Source organism: Falco peregrinus, chromosome 5 (genome assembly GCF_023634155.1).
Source record: "Falco peregrinus isolate bFalPer1 chromosome 5, bFalPer1.pri, whole genome shotgun sequence".
NCBI lineage: Eukaryota > Metazoa > Chordata > Aves > Falconiformes > Falconidae > Falco > Falco peregrinus.
The window spans coordinates 19459372-19481865 of NC_073725.1; the positions used below are offsets into that span (position 1 = coordinate 19459372).

Here is a 22494-nt window from a genome sequence, read left to right on the forward strand (position 1 = left end):
GTTAAGTGGCTAACATTTTCATAAGTATTTCAAGTTTGGAACATGTAATTTAATGCTCTGAATAATACTGGACACAGAGCTCACTATAATCATCTCTTTATTCCCAGAACTTCTTATTAAACTGATGAATATCTTCTAGCAAGCTGTCCATCTTTGTTTTAGAGGTTTCGGGTGATAGCAAATGTGCTTCCTCTCTGGGTAAATTGCCCCCTTGTTAATTATAAGGTCTGTTGAAACTTTGATTTTTTTTTTTCTAATCTGAACAGTTCTAGGTTTATCTTCCAACCATGTAATTTTATTACACCGTTTTCTATTCTGTTCAAGAACTCTCCGCCAGCAGATACCTCTTCATCTTTTGAATAAATTGAGCAGAGTGAGATCATTAGGTCTCCCAGGCAGAGGTGCGCTTTCTGACCTTGGATCATTTTTGTAGCTCTCTTCTCAGGTCTTATCAGTTTTGGGGAGTCTTCTTCAAACATAAGCCCCTGTGATGAGCACAGCACATGGGGCTGGGTGCAGAATCTGCCGTTAGATTGTTTTCAGTACATCAGAGGGTATTCCTTTGTGTCCGCACCCAGAAGTGGTGCTCACTCCCCTTGGCTTTTCCATGGGAGCCCAAATTCAGTCTCTTCCTGGTGCTCCTGGTGGCAGTTGCAGCAGAGGCTGACCTGGTCTATAATAGGCGTGCATAGGGCACCACAAAGGTACTGCAGTAGTTGCAGGGTGAGCAGGAGCACAACTAGATCTGTGTAGCATCACACCCAGCCCAGTTAGCCCTGCTGAGGTTTCCCTTTTGAATTTCTTTTGGGCTTTACTTGCCTAAGCCACTGCAGCGTGTTGCCAAGGTACTGGCATTTTGGATTTACTGGTGGCAGCGCCTCGGCTTCTCCCAGCACTGCACTGAGTGAAGTGGGAAGGGAGCAGATGAGCTCTCAAATTACTTCACATCAAAACCGCTGTGGATTTCTGCATTTGCATGTGATGGAGTTAGATGCAAGGACTCTGTTGAAGTAATAAGAACGCAACAAGAGTACGATAAGATTTGCAGCAACTCAGGCCAGGCTGCCGTGTTCTTCAGCCCAAGTGCTGGTTACTCTTTACAGAGAGTGCCGATACACGTATCGCAAAGCTATCTTGCTAATATATGCTTCAAATCTAGAATAAGCAACAAAAAAGCCCCTCAAACATGGATGTACTCTTCATGAAGGATGTATGCTGAGGCCAGCAGAGCACCAAATACGCTTTAATCACCAGCACTAGGTGACATTACTGGCAGAGGTGTAACCTCTGTGCTTTGTCTTTTGAGCTCTCTAGCCCCATTAAGAAATTAAAACATCTCTGGGTCTTTCATGCAGTCTTTCTCCCCCTGGGGTGTTTAAGTTAGCTGACTGTCAGCATGGTGATACAGGCTGTAAAGGTTCAGAGAATTACCTTCATGGTATAACGGCCTCTTCCATTTTGACTGCAATCCAAGGCTTATTTTTCCTCTGAGGTGTTCATTGAAATTCTGTGCACGATTTGTTCCTCTGGTTGTTTAACAATGTCTCTCATGTTTGCCCTGATTTAAAAAATCCTCCTTTGTAGCAGAGATAACATAGAGCAGGATGATATAATTGCAGTAAAGAGGCCCTGGAGCTTGCAGTAATAGGATGGTTCATCTGATGTGTACTGCCATTAGAAAATAACCCACGTATGTATGTTCTCTGGGGACAGTAAAGAGGCTTTTAAGGATTACACTTTATGTAGTGTGAAAGCTAATGAGCAACAGAGCAAGTATGAAGAAAACTATTCCTGCAGAAAGTATGGTGCCACTTCCTGTTCTCACTTGTTTCTTGACACCTGTGAAGCTCCAAAACATCCATCTCTGCCCAGCAATGCCAGGCCTTCGTGCACTGCAGTCAGTTCCCGAGACATTGAGAACACTATTATTTTCGTTTCATTGAAAAATAAATAGCATGTTAAGTGCATGGCAGAGCCGAATTGAGGATTGAAACTGGTGTGTGTATACAAAATAAATAATTCTGGGGCAATACCAATCTCCAGTAGTCTGTGTCCTCAAAGAAGAAAAAAAAAATATTTGCTAGAATGATACAGTTTCATGAACATTCCTAAAACATTGATATATTAAGGCTATCAGCTATGCAGAGTCTTAATTTTCCCATCTCCATTCTTTCTCTGGCCAGGGCACAAAAACATATGAAGACATCAATACAATACTATAAATGCTGAATGATGCATTTCAAATATTACATGGTATGCAGAGTCAGAGTTGCAGAATTTGGGCTGCGGAGGTAGGAAATTCAGAGCAGTTGGTTTCTGATGCTTAGAACTGCTTGTTCAAATGGATTGCCATGTAGAGTGCCAACTCCTTCCCCTTGCATTTGTACTGAAACAGAAGCTGTTCAGCAGAATGGATTTGGGCTTCTTTGTTTTATCACAGCATTTTTCTCTTGCTTATAGAGCTTGTTGTAAAGAAATCAGTTCACCCTCTAATACTCTCTACCCCCTCTGCACTGTTTGAGTATATTTTTGTACCTTGTCAGGTTTTTATATTTGATGGAATGGAAGAACTTACATCTTTTTTCATATATTTAACGTAGCAAAGGGTCAGACTTTGCTATCAGGTGAAGTGGCTTCAGTAGAATTGCAGAGCCTTGAAGAGGATGCTGGATTTTGCCCAAATGCTGTACTGGGGTGTTGCATCAAGGTCTGACATCAATTACTTCATTGTATTCCAAAGGGTACTGATCATAAAAAGGAAGTCCACGAATATTAAGTGAGGAAGATATGACAGCAGCATCTTTGCAAGAATGCAGGCAGGCCAGGAACCTTCTTAAATATCCCTGTTTATGTGCATAAGTCAAGGGAGCCAATGGTCAAGAGACCACAGTACCTCCTTCTGGGCCAAAAAAGTGACCTTATTTCCCTTACCAGCAAAGAAGGTTCAGGAGACAAGGCGGTCAGATTTGTACATTAATACCTCTTTGCTCCCATCTAATCACATTGGAGTTGTGTTAGAGTGCGTGGGAAGTATTTTTCTGCTTGTATTGAGGGCCCTCTGTGTGGACAGAGCATTGTAAAGGGTGTGCAGAGGGAGTAGGAAAGAGGTCTCCTGACACTCAGGGGTATAAGCAGCACTCTGCAAGTTGGGACAGGGGTGAGAGTGCACATGCCTGATGGGCAGGAGAAATTGCTGAAGTCCTTGAAGAGTAATAATATTGTTAAAACAATAATCCATAGCCTAGTGGACCTCAGCTCTTAACCCATACCCTTTCTGTATTCCTGCATCTACAATGTGGAGTGGTTGTGCCATTGTACTAAGCAGTGTTTGCTAATACAGAGGAGATCTTGAGGGCAGAGGTACACTTTATAGTAATACCCCCATGAGATCATGCCTACATGTTCAGCATAAGGGTAGATACTTAGTAATTTCCATAAATTTTTGTTTCGGTTTGATAGTCATGCCTGTATTGGGTAATGAATTTGTTTTATTGGAGAATGTGGAAGACAAAGCTGAGATGGAGAGACAGCTGCATGTTCAAACATGTAGAGTATCAGCAGTAGTCTGACTAAAGTAACGGTAATGCAATTATATTTACTAGAGATAACAGAAGGTCTCTCTACTTGGCCCCAGTGGTGTCTGTCTGTCTGTTTCTGGAGAGCACCAGTCCACCACCCTGTGACAGTGCATCACGGTCCAACCCTGTGAGCCCAGGTCTGACGGTTGATTGCATTCCCCAACTTGATCCCTGGTCCACCATCAATCTATAGTTCATTACAACATCTGGGATTTACTTTGACAACTATGAGTGACATAAGATGAATTATCTGTTGCTGCTTCCGCTGTCAGTTGACTCATCTCTGCTTAAACTTGCAAATACCAGAATAGTAGTGCTAAACTTTTTATTTCTGTCCTTTCTCCCCTCCCGCCCATAATTGGTATACAGGAGCAGAAAAGGACTTGATTTTATTATTGCTGTATAAGCCTTCTTTAAACTCAGTTACAGCACTTCTGATGTTGGTATTTTTTGTGACTAAAAATATGCTGACACTGTGTTTGTGCGTAGGAAAAGAGCAAATTTGAATGTATAATAATTTGGTGCATTTAGGAGATGCTTGATGCTATATCCCAGCAAGTTAATCACTCATAGAATTATTTTTCTATTTTTTTTATTTTGCTCAGTTGACTGGAGATGTTAATCTCATATTTGTGGAAAGGCATTTTTAATGCCAAAAAATTGATGAGAGCTACCCAGCCTTTCTCTGGCATCAGAAAAGATTTTGAGGAAAGGCTATCAGCTGACAATAGATCAGCAGAAACAGAGACATTCATTACTTTATTTTTCTTACATAATGAAGTAATACCCGGGTGGTGATTTCCAATTCGTGAAATATATTGAACCATGTACTGTATTCATACATATAAATCAAGCAGACGTGACACACATTTTTCATATAAAAATAACACAGCGTTGCTCCATCTGATAATAATTCTTTGCCTGAAATATGCTTATTCTGAGAACATCACTACAAAGTTAATAGCACACTGCATAACTGCACGTTAAAAAATATGAGTGCTAAAGGACACAGAATGTCTTAAGGAGAAATTATTCATAAATTTGTAATGTCTGTGGCTGGCTGTATTTTTCAAGGACAAGATCTTTCTGCATCTTTCCCATTTTTCTGCAAAATCCTTCATCTCCAAAGAGTAGCATCACCCAGCCAGCCCGCTTCCATCCAGCAAGGCTTATTCTCAGGCTGGATCTTGTTTGCTGCCAAGCAGGGCACCACTCACACTTCACTTCCCATCCACGCTTCTGCCTCATTAGCAGCTTTACCCTCCAGATCATCCAGACTTTACCCATTTCTCAGCTAGTCCTAGAGAAGCTGTCCCAGCAGCAACCTGGAATGTTGTGGTGATTTTGAACATGGAGCCAATTGCAGACTGAAACAGAAGCACCAGCTTCTCAGCCCTGCGTAGTGGCTTGTCTCAGCAGTGTTCCGACCAAGCAACAGGGGGACCAGATGCTCCCTAATTTATGATTTTCCTCTTTTGCTAAACATGAAACTAGCAGAGTGGAATATGATCCTTAATATGCTCTGATCACATAAAAATCCTTGCAAATAGGAGACAGTATGTATATGGACGTTCTTTGCAATTAAATAAAGCCTTCTGTGTTTATATCATGCGAGGGAGCTGCGTTACAGGAAAGGTAAGAGGGTAAGGTAGGAAACGTGACCTGAAAGAGAACTACCCAATTAGACTGTGAGGGCTGAGTACTGGTGTCCTTGAAGACAGTGGGAGTTCTGCCTCTGTGGAAGTAGCCAGGGCACCCTGTGTCCGTTCAGGGCTTTACAAGCCTGTGCTGCAGTCAGAGCTCCCTCAAGGTGGTCTCTGCCACGGGGTGGAAGAACATGAGGAAAGTGCACTGCCTGCTCGTGTTAGCATGCCTGGGCTGTCAGCTCACAGCATTTGTTTATTCTGCTTCAATTTTCTCTTCCACTAACGCTTCTCTAGAAACGCAGCAACTTTTTTGATGAATGTGGGGAGAAACGATGAGATCATTTGTTGTTCCTTAGAACAGTTTTAATTTGGGCCCTCCGAGTGACAGGGTATTTGAAGACGTCTTTTCTCGCGCAGGTTACCAGCCTGTCCTGCCGAACCAGCAGCAGGGGTTCCAGGGTCTCATGGGAATGCAGCAGCCACCCCAAAGCCAGAACCTGATGAATAATCAACAGGGAAACCAGGTGCAAGGCATGATGGTGCAGTATCCAGCCATGTCATCTTATCAGGTACTTGGGAGCCATAAACACTGCTTTTCTCAGAGAGTGCTTAATTAAATTAAGTTTTGTAATCCCAGAATGGTCTTTATTACTTCATTAGGACAGCGTGTGGCAGGAGGCCTCCTGATAAATACACTTCTAAGTCAAATCATCTTTTTTTGCTTCCTGTTTACGTATTCTTAGTCCTCCCGATTTTCATTCTGTGTTGGGAATTCTTCAAATGAACTGTTTATTATAGCCTGCAGTGCGGGTAAAATGTCACAGAGAATGAAGGAATTATGAAGGAATTACACTTCTCCCTGTGAAGAAAATGAATTTTATAAAAACCAAAACACAGAAGACCGTTCTTTTCTTGTTACTTTTCCTTTTTTTTCCTGCCAGTCCAGTGTTGTTGCCTGTAATGAAGTTGAGGGCTTTGCCTGACCCTGTTGAAAATTACTCACCTGTGGAGACTCCTGCCAAGGATCTCACCGTGTCTTCTATAACAAGCTGTATCAGATAGATTTTTATTTATTGGGTTCTGGGGAGAGGGAAGGCAGTGGACTGATTTTTATGAAGTCCTTGAGTTACCCAGACTTATTTCCCCAACTTTCTACCTGGTTTCTGTGAGACATGCCAAGAGCCTGTGAAAGGTGGCCTGTGCTTCCATTTCCTCTGGAAAGTTAGGAAACTAAGTGACATCTAATTCATTTTAATAGATGGCACTGATGGAGCAGCCATTCACCTTTTCTCTCAGCTTCTCTGAAAACACTGCAGCAACCCAGATGGAAATGGGGGGATTGCTTGTGGGTAAAATTTTCCCCTTATATCTTCAGAATTACTGTATTGAAAATGTGTTTTAAAGGTTAATGATCAAGTGAAAGGTTTTAGATGTTTTAGATGGCTGAGATATGCCAGGGTTGAGTTTTCTGTTTGCACTGATCCCAGAAATTCATATTCAGCTAGATCAGCTGGGAACAGAGGGATTTCTCTTTAAAACCTCACCAACAAATAAAATCCTCAGTGATGTGACCAGTTCTGAGCATCAGAAGGTGGCATGTTTTGACAAAGTATGTTGTATACTCAAATTCAGCTAGAAGGAAAATAGCGATACTTGGGATCTTTGATTTGTTTACTAATCACTTTTTTTTTGTTGTTTTTGTTTTGTTTTGTTTTTTGTTTTGTTTTGCTATGCCCTTCCATATTCATGCCTAGGTGCCAATGACCCAGGGTTCTCAAGGATTGCCGCAACAATCATATCAACAACCAATCATGCTACCTAATCAATCAGGTCAAGGAACACTTACAGCCACTGGAATGCCTGTCTACTGTAATGTCATACCTCCTGCCCCACAGAACAACCTACGGTTGATTGCCCCACACTGCCCCTCCAATAACGTTCCAGTTATTTCTGCCAGCTGCAGGACAAACTGTGCAAGCATTAACAATGCAGGGTGGCAGGTCAAGTACTGACACTGTGGCTTAGTGTGGATATACGAGGATAGCGGTGCATTATTTGACAAATAACTCATGGCCTTCAAATGAAGAGGAATACAACAGGATAATCAGTTGAGGACATAAGTACTGACTATGCTCAAGTGATTTGCTGCTGGAAAAATCTGTAAAAAAATCAAATAAAATAAATTTTGAAAAAAAAAATGTTTGCTGGTTAATGGTGCATATTTTTGTCATGTCTGCTAGGTATGCCTTTATAGCTTAGCTAGTGACATGAATTCATTGAGGTAAGATTTTTTCCTACCACTGGACACCACTGTGTAGATTGTAATATCCCCAATTCGGATTAGTTTTGTACTTTGTGTTGAGTTTGTGAAGCTAAAAGTATTTAAAAATATAATAAAATCACATTGTACCAAAGCTGTAATGGAAATGAAAAAAAATGAAAACAAACAAAAAAAAAAAAAGAAGAATTACTGAATGGAAGGAATAATTTATATACACTATAGAGTTTTTTTATGGATATATACTGTATTGTAGTGCTTAATCACAATAAAGATATTTGACCTCATGGAGAAAGGTCATGTTTCTACCACCTGCTTGGTCTCCTCTGTTTCTGAGTGAGTGAACTTCCCTTTGGTTCTGCATTGTCTTGTTTCAGGGGAAGCTAATGAGGGAATGATGCTTAATGGGCTTATGGGAGTTTGATGAGAAGGCAACATACCTGTGTCTTAGTGTGCAGCACCATAACAGCTAAGATCACTTAGAAATTGTAGCATAGACACCCAGAAAATGTTCAGTGAATGATGTACCAGTTCATCTTAAACTATGTTTGTGCTTTTACCATCCCTAGGGCCATTAATGTCACAAATGCAGTTCACCACTGCTTCAAGCCTCTACTAAGTCCTACTTCTTCAGGAGACTATACAACTGTTGTATGTAAGACAACATAGATGCCCCATGGTATCCCATCCACTGGCTGGAAGATCATTGCTGTAGCAACCACAGTACCCAGTAATTCTTCTGCTGCAAAGACATATTCTACCCAATTATTCATACTCCAGCTATAAAGCCATTTTGCAACAAAAAAAGTGACAACCCCAGAATCTGATCCATCATGGTCAAATAGTGGGAATGAACAATATATTTGGGGGTTTGGCTCTTAAAACATGCAGCACAATGGTGTGCCAGAATTTCTAGAATTTTGGGAGGTTTTTTTAATTCCTGTGGTGTTTCTCATTGTTATGTCCATGCTCACTCAAATTCCCAGCCTGTTGTGATAAATTATTCTTCATTCATAAATGCTGCATGGAGTTCCTCATTCTGCTTCAGTGATCACATCTGAGTCACAAATATGTTTACCAGAAAAAAAAAAACTATGTCATTTTTCACTTAAGCTGTATTTTTTTATCCATTTGGAACACCTTTAAAATAAGCAGGAGTTGAGCACTCTGGAATTATGCATACGCATCATAAAAAAGCCTGAGATCCTTCTGTGCATAAAATCTGTATGTGCCATGGTACAATTTTAGGTACAACTGAGTTGACAGCAGCCTACAATGCCCTTGACCATTGTTAATCTGAATGTGCAACAGCTTTTATTTTACCTTTAAGATGGGTGGCCTTTCCTTTCCATGCTTCAGCCTTGGAGGCAGGAACTGGAAGGAGTACAACCCATATTTAAAACGCTTTTCTTTTCTGTACGCTGAACAGGTATCTTTTAGAGTTCAGTCTTTTTTTTACATATGTGTCTGGAAGTGGGGAATCTAGTCCTATGGGATTATAAGAAAGCCAAACACCAGGTTTTATGTAGTGTAATCACGATCCATTTGCAGAGAGACAGTCAAGAACATGAGCAGGTAAGTAAACACAATTCACTCTTCAATTAGAGGTGAAATGCCTTGGGAGAACCTACTGATTGATTTTTTATTTTTTTTTTTTATTTTTTAAATCGAGACACTGCATTAAAATTTTGCCCACGACCCTGAGCTCTCATTTCAGATGCCCTGCATTGTATGGCTTATTTCCTTTTAGTGTTTTATATACTATGGGGGTTTCTCTTTTAACACTACTATAATTACACATAATTAGGTTTGCTGCTGCTGAATGACTGACAGCTGAATGAATGGGTGTCCTTCTTGGTCAAGGCTCCAGAGGCCAGCAGGAAAGACCTGCAGGGGACCTTGCACAGGACAGGTTGTGTATAACCAGGCTGAACGCAAGAGGAGGGAGGGTGAATCTCCATGCATGTGGTGTCTGGAGTGAAAAGACCCTTTGGTAATCACTATATTTAAGTCGCGTTTCTTCTGTTCTCTGAAGCACTACGGTTACCTCACTGATCTTCCTTCGTGTCAGAGAACTATGAATTCATTGCTAAAAAAAGTCCACTCTCAGCATCATAGATCGATGGCAAGCTGGGCTGTAAATGCTCTCAGTAGTGATGGGGAAGGGAGTGAGAAAGCAAAGCCTAAGAATCTTGCTTTTTTAAAGAGAAGCTCCTCACGTGCTTACACCACCGTTGGTCACGTCCCCTCGGCAAACAGCATATCCCATGACTGACCATGGCCATGAGTTCCAATGATTTACCTGTCCCTGCCAGTTCAAAGACCAGCTTGTGTAAAACATGCACGTAGCTGTGGGAGCAGGGGTCCTGCTGACTGACTTCTCTCGGCCGTGTGACAGCAGCTCCCACCTGCACATTAATGCTCCTTCCTGCTGAAATGACACTTTTTTAAATGTAAAATCAAGCAGTTTCAGGGGAGGTCACAGCCACCCACCCCAAAATGGCCTACATGTTCTGATTGTCTCTATCTCCAAAGAGTTTGAATCTCCTTAGGCACGGGAGGAGATGGAATGTGATCTCCCTCAGCTATGGAGAATGCCCTAATTATTGAGGTACTATATACATGGGGGAGACATCTCACGTGGTGGTGCACGTATTTGCTTTATGCTGGAAGGTTTTCTGTTTGGAGACAATGAAGTAATTATGTTTCTATAGCAAGTGAAGCACAAAAATTATTTTCTAGTTTAATTTTTTTAATCATACAATATTTTAAAGTTTTTTTCCTAAACTTTTTGTTCATTAATAAAAATGTTCTGAGCTGGATTGCTTAGCAGCCTTCTGCTATTAGACCAGAGATGTTTCAGCATTGGCAGAAGGTGAGGAGGAGAAAAAAACAGTGACCTGCAAACACACATAACAAAAATGGGTAGGTGAAGCTCAGTGGTTTTTTCTCAGTCCTTGGAAATATTTTGCTTGCAATCCCCTTAAGAGGAGTGCTGTTAGACTCACTTGGCCGAACTTAGTTCAAGCAATTCAGCAACTGGTCACCTTGAATTCAGAGTCCAGCTCATAGTAGTGAAATAATTTATAAGACGTGCCTCTCTCCTCTGAGTTGCTCTGTCACAGTGGGCTTGTTTTTCTCTCGTCTTCCCTTGGAATTTGGCAGGCTCAGGCAGCTGCTCTGTGGCAGCCCTGTTGTGGTGCTAGGGACTGTTCTTTCCATTTTACTTTTACCTGCTGAATACTTGCTTTGGTAATTGTATATTGCTTTTTCCTTTTTTATATTCTGAAGTCAATGGAAAGTTCTCCCTAGGCCCCATGCATATTTAATTTGCCACTGTTTTTTTCTGGTTTTGTCTTGTTTTGTTTTCTTTTAATTTATATTGCACTGAAAAAAAAAAAAAGAGGCATATCCTGAATTAAGCTGACTGCATCAGATGACACTGATCAGCCTTTTGGATGGGTCTAATCCATTTGGGCTGTAATTTCCAGAGGCTGTATGTCCTAACAGAAGCCAGATGCCATTTGCTATTGTTTTGCCCTTTGTGCTGCCCGAGAAGTCAATGATTTCCTTCTAAAAACTGTATTCCCTTCTGTTTCTGTTTAACTCTGTATGAACAGCTTCCTGTATCAAAGGAAGACCGCATGAATTATCCCAGCAGCAAGGAATGGAAATGCACATGGAGCCTGTAGCAAGCCCAAAGCACCTTGCTCTCTGCCCCCTTAGCTGCTCTGTAGCATGTGAGGTGGCTCACACCATGGCCATTGAATACTTTAGTGCAATTGTTTTACTGACATTCACAAAAGCAATGCAATGTACACACTGGCCAGTGTCCTTTCAGCCCTCCCATTCACAAGGCTGAGGAACTGTGGCTTGTGTTGCCTCTTTGGGCTAACTGCAGGGAAACCAGTTTCCTCCCTTAGCACTTGGTGGAGAGGCTCTGGTGGAGGGTGATGCCCACTCTGGGCTGAGAGCTCTGGCTTGCTGTCTCCCAGAGCTCCTCTCTTGACTGGCAAGGAAGAGGGATACTGGTTTCCCTGGTCTTCAGGAATATGCCACTCACACCTAGCCCCAAGACCATGCTTCAGAAATGCTCACAGCCTTCAACACCTGCTTGGCCTATGTTATCTAAACCCACATTTCTGCTGTAGGACATCAACATCTAATCTTGGGCAGTGTCCAGCTTAGGGCAAAAATTAACCCAGGCTCTGACTAGTGCCTTAACAGCGATCCAAGAGCCTCATGCTGCGCGGCAGGCAACAGAAATGCCTGGAGTGTTTTGGAGAGGAAGAAGCTTGGCTGCATGCATATCACCTGCACCTACAACAATACAGGCGGTACAACAGTTTTGGGGATGCCTGCTCCCGAAGCAGGGCAAAAGATTCCCATTTCTAATTGGATTTCTGTCTCTGGTTTGCTGTAAGAATTGGCTCTCTTCTCTGCTGATTCCTTTCATTCTTCAGAAAAGTGGATATAATGAGCCTCTGAGGCAGTGGACTGATGGTTAAGTAATTAATGCCACCCGGTGCTTCTGAAGATGGTTGGCCCAGCATTCAGTGAGTGGCATGAACTGTCGCTATACTGCTCTGTCTTTTGCAGAGTTTGACTTTGGGATGAACGCTGCTAAAAATACTGCTTTCCACTGCATGTCAGAGGGGGAAATCAAATCCTGCTCTTCTGGGTTTTTACAATATCCTACCAACTATGGAAGGGGATGACTCCTCATTACCTCTCCTGATATAAGGACAAGGGGACGTAGGAAAAAAAACCCCAAACCTTACTGAAACATCAGTCTCCAAACAAAGAAAACAGAGGAAGAGCTCTTTTTTCCCCATAGAGGATATAGACACCATGTGGCGTTCCTTGCTGCGGGATGCTGGGTGTGGTTTCAGAAATGGGTGGATGAGGTCAGAAAAGAAAGTTGTAGTGAAGGCTGCTAAATACAGCCAGCCAGTGCCTAGTTCACAAAGGCAGAGAGCAGCCTAAAGAAATGTCACTGTACCATTGCCCCAGCTCTTAAACCTTTCCTCAGACACTGTTAGAGATGAGTGTTGGACTGAGAATGAACCTCTGATCTGATGAAGTATGGCAGTTCCCTAAAGCAGCATTTGTTACCCAATACTTAATAAGCAAATTAAAAAAAAGTAATTAATATCACCTTATAGAGTCCGTCCTGTAACAAATCCTGTAAGGATCAGAAGGAGGAGGTACATCTGACTTTGGGATAATTTTCTTCAGTTTATTTAGTGCCAAATGCCCCTGACTGCATGGGTAACCACAACTGGCTTTACTCATCTGCTTGTTCTGCTCTTCAGAGCAGGACGTAATACCATCTTGAGGGTGAAATAAACCTTTCAGTGGTTTATTTCTCATGATCTTTTCATCATCTTTCATTTCTTCTTTGTAACACATAATCATTCAGTATTGTTGCAAAGGTTAATTATGCATAAGCAATGCTTTCGTGCTAAGAGTTGCTTTAATTGATAATAACAGAAATACGTGCTTTTGAGGTGGCTTTTGGTATATAATCTGTTATTTCATGTCAAAAGTCCTGGCTTTTCTGAGCATCAGGTGTAGCTGCTGCTGAGGGTGTTTTTAATAGTGTTTTGTCATTGACTTAAGAGTGATTAATTGATGTAGGAATTACAGGAATAAACTGCCAGAGAACACCTAAGATTAGCTTTCAAGCTGAACAGGTGTCCTGGGTAAACTTAGGGATAGCTTGTTGAAAAGCAGTATTGAATCCTTCCCTGGCTTGCATTTGGAGAGATCAGCTGCAAACCTACAAGTGCTTAATGAAGCACTATATCTCAGTTCATCCTTGGGGTTTTAAGGAGTAATTTTGGAGGCTGCAGATTTAGGAAAATAAGACAAAAAAAATGTTGTCTTTTATGCCGTGGGTGCAGTTATACAAAAGACAGTCGTATAAAGGAAATGTAAGGAGAAGATAATGTTATCGCAAACTTATATGCTCCCCAGTGCAGAAATAAGCTCTGTTGAACTCTACTAAATATATGCCTAAAGGAATGTTTAAAAAAGGTCCCCTCAAAGAGGACTGTGGATCTTGAGATAAAGAGCAGACTTCACAGTTCCCAAGGCTACATGGCTGGTATTAACCCTGAGGGTGAATCATATGGGTGTGAATCATACAGGTGTGAATCCAGGCACTTGCCATACCCAAGTTTTGCTTGCAGGTCTATGCCAGATCATCTCCACTGTTGTGGAAAAACTGCTTTTATCTGTGTGGAAAACAACTGTACATTAAATCCCTTGGTAATTTATTATTTTTTTTTTTAGGTAGTGGCCACTGAATATGGAGTAGGAAGAACAAGTGAATTGATAGCAGGCTGGAAATTTTCTGCTTGGCTCCCATTAACTTTGATTTCACCAGGATCAAATCTTATGCCAGGTGGAGCTTGTCGGGGGAAAGGGCCTCTGTGCCTGTGTGTATCTATGAGTAAAAATTTTCGGTGGAGGAAAAAGAATTTATTTTTTTTTCTAAAGCCTTTCAATTAAAAACAAAGGGTTTACAAAATTTCTTGTGAACCATGCTCCTGTTTTCCAAGCTAAGTGTCACTGAGTCACTGAGGATAGGATTTAGTCATGGGATGCAATGTCGGGAGGTGGGTGGTCACAGTACAATCCTTTGATGTGCAAAATTTCATGCAGTTATTTGCACAACAGATGCTCTTATCTAAAAACCAAGGAGGGAAAAAATTGACATTGAGATCAAACCTAAATGGTAAATCTGGACAGATTCTGCCTTTCAGATAAAAACTTCTTAAATAGATTAGAGAATATTTCCATCGGGAAATAAAAAGAAATCGCTTTCAAACCCTCAGGTTGTGTCACCCATTTGAAAGGCCAGGAGATCAAACCTTCAAGGAAAGTGCTGGATATTTGTAAGCTTCCTATAAATAATAGTTTAGAGCAATTCACACATACACTCTCAGTTAATCACATTAACAGTAAATAAAATGGAGGCCAACAAGCATGCAGAATCCCCCTGGCCCAAATTTTCAGTGAGGGTCAAGTGCTGACTACGCTTGAGCTTGAGGTGAGGTGTCTTGTGGAGCAAGCAGGAACGCATCTGCGTGAAGCAGATGATGTGGCACTTGAACCAAGCCCCTGTGTGTGTTAACGGACACTCTTTCAGTTTGTTTTATCTCCACAGATGCAGCACTGAGACATGCAGCACGTTGTAATCCAGAACTGCTTCAGGCATCCACAGTCCTGCTTCCTGCTGGGTGCATAAACTTGTTGGGCAGCATATTCCCAGGACTATGGGCTATGCACAGCTTGATAGTTATTTTATTGGCATGGATATCAGAAAACCACATGTCATGGGGCTGCTGCCATCTTCCACTAGGCTGAAATTACCAGGGAGTGTTTCAGAAACTACAAAGGAGTCAAAATTATATGGGCAACACTTGGGTAAATCTGGATGCTTGGATAAATCTGGATCCTTCCTGCTGTCCTGGGGATGGAGAGCAGTAAAAAAGGTCCATTTTAAGTATTTCTTGAACAGAATTTATCTTTCCAGTCCATTGGGACTTGAGGATTATATGTAGTTGGCATGTGGTGAAAGAGGTTGCTGCTGATGTGCAAATAAAGATGTTGCAGACATCAGAGCTGTCACACAGCAGTGGAATGAGCTCTGGACATGAAGCATTCATACAGCATAGGAAAAATTTTGATCTGAGAGTCATTCTATTATTTATTCGCGTGCTTCTGTGCTCCCATGGACAGGGGCTCTATTTTTGAGAAACCTGCCTCACTCTATAGCAGATATTCTGCAGTACAGGACTAGAAGCATTGCCTCTCTTTTCTTAAGAAATAATTGGGGTTTGGATTTATTATTTTTTTTTGAGTGGGAAGGTTAATTGTCTGAACAGATGTATGTATCTGTTTAGCAAAAATGTCTGTTAGTGAGAGTAACTAACTGTCTAAGTACAAATGTGCAAAAGGATGCTGCAATTTTTTCAAACCACTCATCCAACACAGGACTCTTCTGGTGTAACTGTAATTTATGACCATTCTTCTCAGCAATAAAGCATGTTTTTTTAAAAAAAAGCAGGGGCTAAGGTTTAACTACAAAGGTATCAGTGGCTCTTTTAAAACACTTTTGTGTGAAGAAATAGGCCTTTTTTGTGAGAACTGAAAATTTATTCTGCATTCAAAAGCAGCAGAAATACCTGAGAGCAAGCTGCTCAGCTCTGCTGTGATGAGCTCTGTGGATGCTGACTGACCGGTATGAGTGGCTGAAAGAGAAATTTTACTGCATTTTTTCCCCCTTTTCCCTTCTTTTTTTGTGCTGCACAGTTTTGTTCTAGGTAAATAAGCTTGTACTGCTGGTAGCTAGGGTTGAAGGGGCTCTGAAACATTGTACACAGAAAACAAACAGTTTGCAGATATCAGTGGGAGGGATGTGATGGCAGCTAGTTTTTGGGAGCATGTGAGGAGGTTCAGAGCAGACAAAATGCTGCTGTATGCTTCAGGCATGTGTACTGACCCCTGGAGATGAGCGTGGCAAAGTCTGTGAAGCTGCTGGCTAAAGCGAGGAGCCTGCACTCATGCTTGCTTGTGAAGGTGCACCAGCATGAACAATGTACATGATCTGACGCCAACGTGGTTTGCAAATGAAGTCATATCCTGGCTGCATGTTCTCTGCGCCTATGATTGATGGACAGTGTTGCAGTGCTCTTTGTACAGCGGAAGCATGAAGAAGCCAGCTGTGGCCATACGCGTGGTACTAGGGAGGGTATTTCTAATACCAGTAATATGTGTAAGATCAGTAGGAAAAGGATGCCTAACACACCGGCACCCTCAAGATCCAGAAAGGAGATGAAACAGATGCTAATAATCACACTATGGGACTGGTTCTGTGGGAGAGGACCAAACTTTTGAGCTCAAACAGGCAGGAAAGGCACTATTAGAGATTCTCAACCTGTGCCACCAACAAAGAATATTTCCCTTGGCTGCTGCTGCTTTCATTAAAAGAAGAGCTATTATCCTCAGGTTTTCATGATAAAGACATTCCTTTACAGAGATCTGTAAGGATGCAATATTCTAGGGTGGAATGAACTGCTCTGTGCAAGTCCCCATTTCTCTCTCTATTGACAATATAGGAGCCAAGATATTTAGTGCAGCTTGCCATCTAACTTCTACACAGTGAGAAGTGGGATAAATGATACCCAGGGCACACAAATCATTCCAGGTAGACGGGTGGCAACTACTGGACTGCCAGTGCCCTGTGCCAACTATGGTTAAAACACCCCAACCCCAAATATTTTACCAGAGCAGAGCACAGCCTTTTTGAAATGCATCAGTGTAGTGTGTCTCATGGGTAGCAGTTGGAGAAGAGGCCTGAAGGTCTGGGATGTTCTCTCACAGAATGACTTATTTCTTCAGAATTATTAAAATGTTGAGCTGTGGGAAGACCAAGGGGAAGTGCTGGGGTGTGATCTTTGCCACTGATGAATAATGGAGCCAGGGGTTTCGGTTCAGTGTACGTGGCTCTGAATCCCAGAAAACAGAGGTTCACAACCATTCTGTTTTTCAGTCTGTTACCCACTGCATTTCTTCTCAACAGTCATTTATCTGTGTCCAGTTTCTCAGTTGGTCTATTTCAGAGTGAAATGGTGGTTGGCAGCTTGTAAGAAAATCTGGGTCCCACGCCAGACTATGCAGGAGTTAAGACCCCGACAGCAGAGACCCACGTTGTTGTTGGTTTTCAGATAGCAATGAATGTCATCTGCGGGCCCAACTGCCTCAACAGATGCACATTCCTGTCAGTCAGCTTTCGTTCACATCCACACTTAGCTTGCAAATAGTGCCTAATGCCGATGGGCCTAGACATGCAGCTATGCGACCTTCTGGTCACTTGTGTGGACCGAGCCATCCTGGCATCTGTGAAGCTCAGAGTCACGATAAAGCAGGCCTCCTGCTCAGTAATCTGCTGCAACACTTAATCCTGCATTTGTTTCTTGCTTGCTTATAGCAGCCGAAGCAGGCATTAAGAGCTGCCCCCCATGCCTGCGGCCGCAGAATCTGGAACTGGGCTTCAGCAGGCGGCGTTGCCTCCTCCCAGCCAGCAGCGATAACTGCTTGGCAAAGGCCGGCACCGAAGTAAGCTGATATGACCGGTATAAATATTGCACATGCTTGGCTTTTAGAAGAAGCAGGGCCCTCTAGGGAACGGAGAGAACAACTTTGCCAGCGTTATTTTTCCAATCTCAGCCAGCGTAGACATGCTCTCCCCAAAGATGCGTGCTCTCCTGAAAGCCAGAGCAGTGTCCAGCCCAGCTGGGCGCTGGGGGGGGTTCCTGCACAGCCACGCTGTCTCTTTGCTTTTAAACGTAGGCTCGCTCCACCACACAGAGAGCACTGACTCTAGCTCCTGTCAGAAATGTTAGTCAGCAAGCTAGGGGAGCAACCGTGGCACTGGGGAGTGCTTGTGTTTAGTGCATTGGATGCTGCTATACAAGGTAGCAGCATTTTTTTGACCCTCGTAATTTCCATCATGATTCTATAGAAAGAGGTAGGACATGTACAGAAGTTGCTTAATACTGGCATAAAGTCCTTGTGAAAACCTAGCTAATTAAAATTGTGTTGTGTTCCAGCTTTGTTGTGTCTCTGCTATCAGTCCGTGTAAGATAGTGGCAAACACCAAAACCATCAAGGAAAAATGTAAATAATTAGCTAATTTAGCATTGTACTTGAATGCTTTTTATTTCTTCTCATTTTTATTTCTTCCTTCTTATGTGTGCTTTCTCAACTGTGCATTTTTCTTAGAACGCTATTCACCATTGAACATCTATTAGAAGAGAAGGGAAGAGTTATTTTCCAAGCACTGTCACCACCTCTGAATCTCTCCCTGAATTCTGTAGATTTAAAATTCATAATTTTATAAACTTTTTTTTTTTTCTTTAAACCGTTCTTCATAGATACAAAACGCTCTTGGAAATGGAATGTGGTATTAAGAGCATAAATACAGCCAATACATTGGGAAATATTTTTTCCCCCAACATAAGTTATCTTACCTGCTGTTGGCACTCAGGCTAGCTAATATGCTTTTGGCTAAGATACAGGAGATGGTACCAAACGTGACTTTAATTGGCATGCCTCTGAAAGAGCATTCTGGCTGAATGTGTGTAGTAGAGCTGTCCATTACAGAACAGAGACAGGCAGGAAAACTTCTGTCTCAGGGACTAGATTTGCAAAGTTCATACAATTCCCTGCTTTGCACAACGTAAAACTTGCATTAAGACATCACTGGTTTGCACGTCTACGGCCATCTTTGTGCATGGATTCAACTCCTGGTGTCTGCTGGTATCTAGAAATAGCAGTGATAGCATTGACATACAGGAAAATGAGGATAGTTTTGGATGCTGATAATGTGGAGCTTCATGACTGAAGTCTGCTTCTTCCTTCTAATTTCTGTTCTGTTTTGCTAAAAAGTCTTAAAATTTCTGCCCTCTTTCAGGGGAACTGCTGATAATATAAGAAACCCTCTCCAACAGCACCAAACTCTTGATAATAATTTTCCCCAGATGTTTCATTGTGTACCGCCTGTGTAAGGAGACTAGCCTCATCATTTCTTAGCAGATGGAGCCACTTGGGTGAAGGGGTTTGATCAAGATCATGCAGCAAGTTAGCAAGTAACAAAAATACAAGAAACAAAAAGACTGCAAGAGAGCAAGAGAAATACAAAGTTCTCTCATGTAGCTGATTTAAAACTGGGAGACGTCAGCATGGTAATTCTCAAAGCTGTAATCAGTTCTTTGTCCCCAGTGTTGCAAAGGAGGGCGCAGGATGAACCTCAGATGTAGGATTCATGCCTTGCTCATTCAGAGCAGCTTAACTTCAAAGGCAAGGAGCAAAACCTGGGTGGTTCCACCTTTGCCTTCTCTTACTGTACTTTCTTGCTCAATTAATTTTTTCCCCTAAAAGGTTGACAACAGGGTGGTTGATATATTGGCAACAGGAGAAATCCAACCCAGCCAGCTTATAGAACCTGACTTTTCAAGATGTCAAGTTTATATATATATATATTTGTTCTTTTAGTTATCACTGAAATAAAGTTGCCCAAAGTTTGGAGTGTAGCAGGGCCTGAAAGAGCTGAGAAAGCTCAAAAAAGATGGACAGATGTGATTTTTTTTTAACTACCACAGCTCTAGTGAAACAAATCAAATAGAGCTTTAAAACTTCCCTGCTTGAACTTCTCCTCTTCCCCTTCCCCTCTCCCTGGGGTTTCTGTTTTAGAGCTCTTGAACTGATTTGTTGAGACAGATCAAAGTATAAAGTGTTTCTCAGCTGGTCTTATTTCTCTCACTGGATTGTAGTGGCAGGAGACAGGCAGCTCATTACAACCGGGAGAGTGCTCCTGTGAAACCAACTTCATTACAGCTGGTAAGAAAAATAAGATTCTGCTGGAGCCGTAGTTCAGTCTCACCATCACAGATGTAAATTATTTTAGAATGAATAAATAATGTCACACTGTTTTTCATTAGGGTATGAGGCTGAGTATTAACATGATGTTAAATACATCTGAACTGTACTGCTGCTGTCTGCTACTGTGAAACCTTTGAAATACATACTCGGTTTGTCCAATTTCAAGCACGCTTCCCCTGTGCTTGTTCCTTTTCTTCCCTCTTGCACAGTGCTTCAGTGAGCAGAGAGGAGGGGGAGGGAGTTATGCACCTCAACAGCCTGTGAGCCTTGCCCAGTGCTAGGTATTTTGTAAGGCACCTGAAAGTATTTATTTTCTGTATGTTTTCAGGGCACAAGATGACGGTTATCTGAACTCAGCTGTGGCTCCCTATGTTTATCAAGAGTGCATCGTGGAGGCAGAAAGCAGGAAACTCAGAGCCAGGCAGCATCCGGGCCTGTTGGCTGTGAGCTCCAGTTTGAGAGCTGCTCAGAGGAGGCAGGTTGGGCAGCTGCTTCTTGCTGAGACCATGTGTGTGAGCGGTCTTTTCACAAGCTCCTGTCAGACAAGGGGCAGAATGAACTTTCTGCTTTTGCCCCATCCTTGTCCACTCCCCAGCCCAAGCCCTTAGCAGTCTCAAAACCAGAAAAAAACCCTATGTCGTTTTGACCGGGGTCAATGCCATGGTTTGCTTGCAGCCATGCAGACTTCATGGGTAAGGCAGCAGGAATAATGGCTCTGTTCAGCAGCAGAGCTGGTTTGTGAAATTATCCCCAAAAGAATTTTAATCTTGAAAGAGTGGGAAGAGAAGGGAAATGACCCAATGAAGGCCACAGTTCAGCAGCAGGAATAGGAACAGATTTCAGGTCTCCTGACTCCCATGAAATCATGCCCAATTCTGAAATACACTTGAGGTGTACATGGCTTTACAGGTAAATTGAGACACAGCATCTAGGAAGCAGAATGGAAGTGCCTTTCATTGGAAAGAGACTCTCCTCATGAGGGTTTGTGCTTATGTTTCTGTTTAAATGCATCATTATACACGTTGTGGGCTCTTTTCCTCTCTTTTTTCCTTCATGTAAGACTGAAAAGAGCCACAGAAAGATGTGTCTCTGTAAAGAAATGTAACTATATCACATGTCAGCTGGTGATGATTTTTTGAATGTCAGGACCGGGCATTTTGGACAGGCATGGCTATAGCACAGGAGATATCCTGGGCAATAAAGCAAGAGGTAGTGGTGCTGGCAGAGGAGCTAATCTGGCCTAGCTGGAGGCACATGGTTCCATCTAAAGCCAGTGCAGCTGTCCCCGCTACTGAAGTGCTAAACTTTGCTCAGGCTCTGCTGCAAGCTCCCTTACAGAGTAAATCAAGATGTGGGATGGAAGTGAGGTCAGATCCAGAGTTTGGCTGGTAAAGCAAAAGTTTGAACATGGATAAGAGAAGGTAAAGAGGTAAGACATTTCCAAAGTTGGGCTCGCTGCCTTTTGTATGGCTGCCAGAGAATGGGAGAAGAAGAGCTGGTGGAGCCAAGTGCATCACTCAATAACTTTTTCTCTGTATGCCCCAGGGTTCATTTTGGTGGCAGCAGCCTGGTTTCCTAGACTTGTGTAGAAAAAGCAGTCACTTGCAGGATGGAAAATGAGACGTGGCTTCCTGCTTTACCTATGCTGTCCTATATGCTGAGATTTTAATAAGAGTACTGTAAAATGGGGCAAATTTTGACCAGGTTCTTGCAAGACAGAGCTAAATATGGCTGTATCCTGTGAGCCCAGATGCGCTGCACTCCTAGGTCCTCTGGAAAGGAAGGACCAGTGAAGATGTGGCATGAATGTACACACCTGAAGAAGGGCTGAAAAACATCAGGTGTCCCCCCCACCTCAGTCTCAGCAGACCTACTGTGAAATTAAATATCTCCAACAAGGCAAGGTTTGAAAAACATAAAGCACATGAAGTCTCCTGGGGAGGCTGCATTTGAAAATTGTGTCCTCAGCTTGCTGTAGTTTAACAGAATGAGAGTGGGCTCATTGGGGTTTCCTGTACGCTAATGTCACTCTTTGATAGCTCGTTCATTTTATCTTTCCACGATGCTGCCACGTGGACACACACATCAAGGGTCCCTGTGGGGCCCATGACCAAAGTCAATGTCCTTGTGGATACATTTTAAGCATGTGGGATAGCTAAGCAGGAACAAAAACATCATGAAGGCCAGTGGTTTTTTGTGTAAATACAAATCTAAGCGTGAAAACAGGGAATACAGCCTTAAATGGACCTTCTGTGTCAAGGCATTCTGTCACTGTGCCACCCTATTCCTTTCATCCATGGGTGATTGTCAATGGCTTGGAGCCATGCCCACCCGGTGCTTTGAGACCTCCTGATTTCCAAACTTCTGGCAAGATTCTCTGGGTTGACTGTAACATAGAGAGATTGGAGTGGGTGTTAAATATGGATGGTGGGGCCTCTGTAGCGACAAGGGTTGATCCCAATCTCTGTTGCCCTGACAGCATTTCATAGTTGGTGTTAAGCTACCTCGAGGACATCGTTTTAAATAAATGAGCTGTGCA

General features: G+C 42.4%; 1 protein-coding gene across 20 annotated transcripts in view; it reads left to right on the forward strand.

Moving 5' to 3' along the window:
* Positions 1-7811, forward strand: part of ARPP21 (cAMP regulated phosphoprotein 21) — a 146143-nt gene extending 138332 nt beyond the window's left edge. For all 20 annotated transcript variants that reach the window (XM_055806480.1, XM_027793720.2, XM_055806479.1 and 17 more), the window contains 2 exons: positions 5642-5793; positions 6979-7811. In XM_055806480.1, coding sequence (XP_055662455.1) covers positions 5642-5793; positions 6979-7236 — 410 coding nt within the window. In that variant the 3' untranslated portion in view covers positions 7237-7811. The remainder of the gene's footprint in view (positions 1-5641; positions 5794-6978) is intronic.
* The last annotated feature ends 14683 nt before the right edge of the window (positions 7812-22494 follow it).